The sequence below is a fragment of the Haliaeetus leucocephalus genome, unplaced genomic scaffold (genome assembly GCF_000737465.1).
Source record: "Haliaeetus leucocephalus isolate CR32 unplaced genomic scaffold, Haliaeetus_leucocephalus-4.0 Scaffold932, whole genome shotgun sequence".
Taxonomy (NCBI): domain Eukaryota; kingdom Metazoa; phylum Chordata; class Aves; order Accipitriformes; family Accipitridae; genus Haliaeetus; species Haliaeetus leucocephalus.
The window spans coordinates 1,349,896-1,350,235 of record NW_010973368.1 but is presented as its reverse complement, the minus strand read 5'-3'; the positions used below and the strand labels follow the sequence as shown (position 1 = coordinate 1,350,235).

At 75.3% G+C, this 340-nt stretch overlaps 1 protein-coding gene across 1 annotated transcript in view; it reads right to left on the bottom strand.

Annotated features, from left to right (window-relative positions):
• The window catches only part of INSM2 (insulinoma-associated 2), a gene marked incomplete at its 5' end in the record, with an annotated part of 1,585 nt that extends 1,246 nt beyond the window's left edge, over positions 1-339 (bottom strand). The window contains one exon of the mRNA XM_010583988.1: positions 3-339. Coding sequence (XP_010582290.1) covers positions 3-339 — 337 coding nt within the window. The remainder of the gene's footprint in view (positions 1-2) is intronic.
• Position 340: the final 1 nt, after the last annotated feature.

Below are 340 nucleotides of genomic sequence, written 5' to 3'. Positions count from 1 at the left end.
GCGGCGGTGCGAGGCCAGGTTGGCGGGGCAGCTGAAGATCTTGTGGCACTCGGGGCAGCGGTACTCGACGCGCACGATGCGGGAGCAGCGGTGCTGGGCCAGCGCCAGCGGGTCCGCGTACTGCTCCTTGCACAGCTGGCAGATGAACTCGCCCAGCGGCGTGCGCCCCGCCGGCGGCCCCGGCCCCGGCCGGCCCTCGGGCCCCTCCTCCTTGATGCGCAGCCCCAGCACGGGCGAGGTGGTCACCTCGTCGGCGAAGCTGAGCTTCCGCGTGGCCTTGGCCTTCTTGGCCGGCGCCTTGGCCCGCGACGGCCGCTTCAGCGCGGGCACCGGCGGCGGC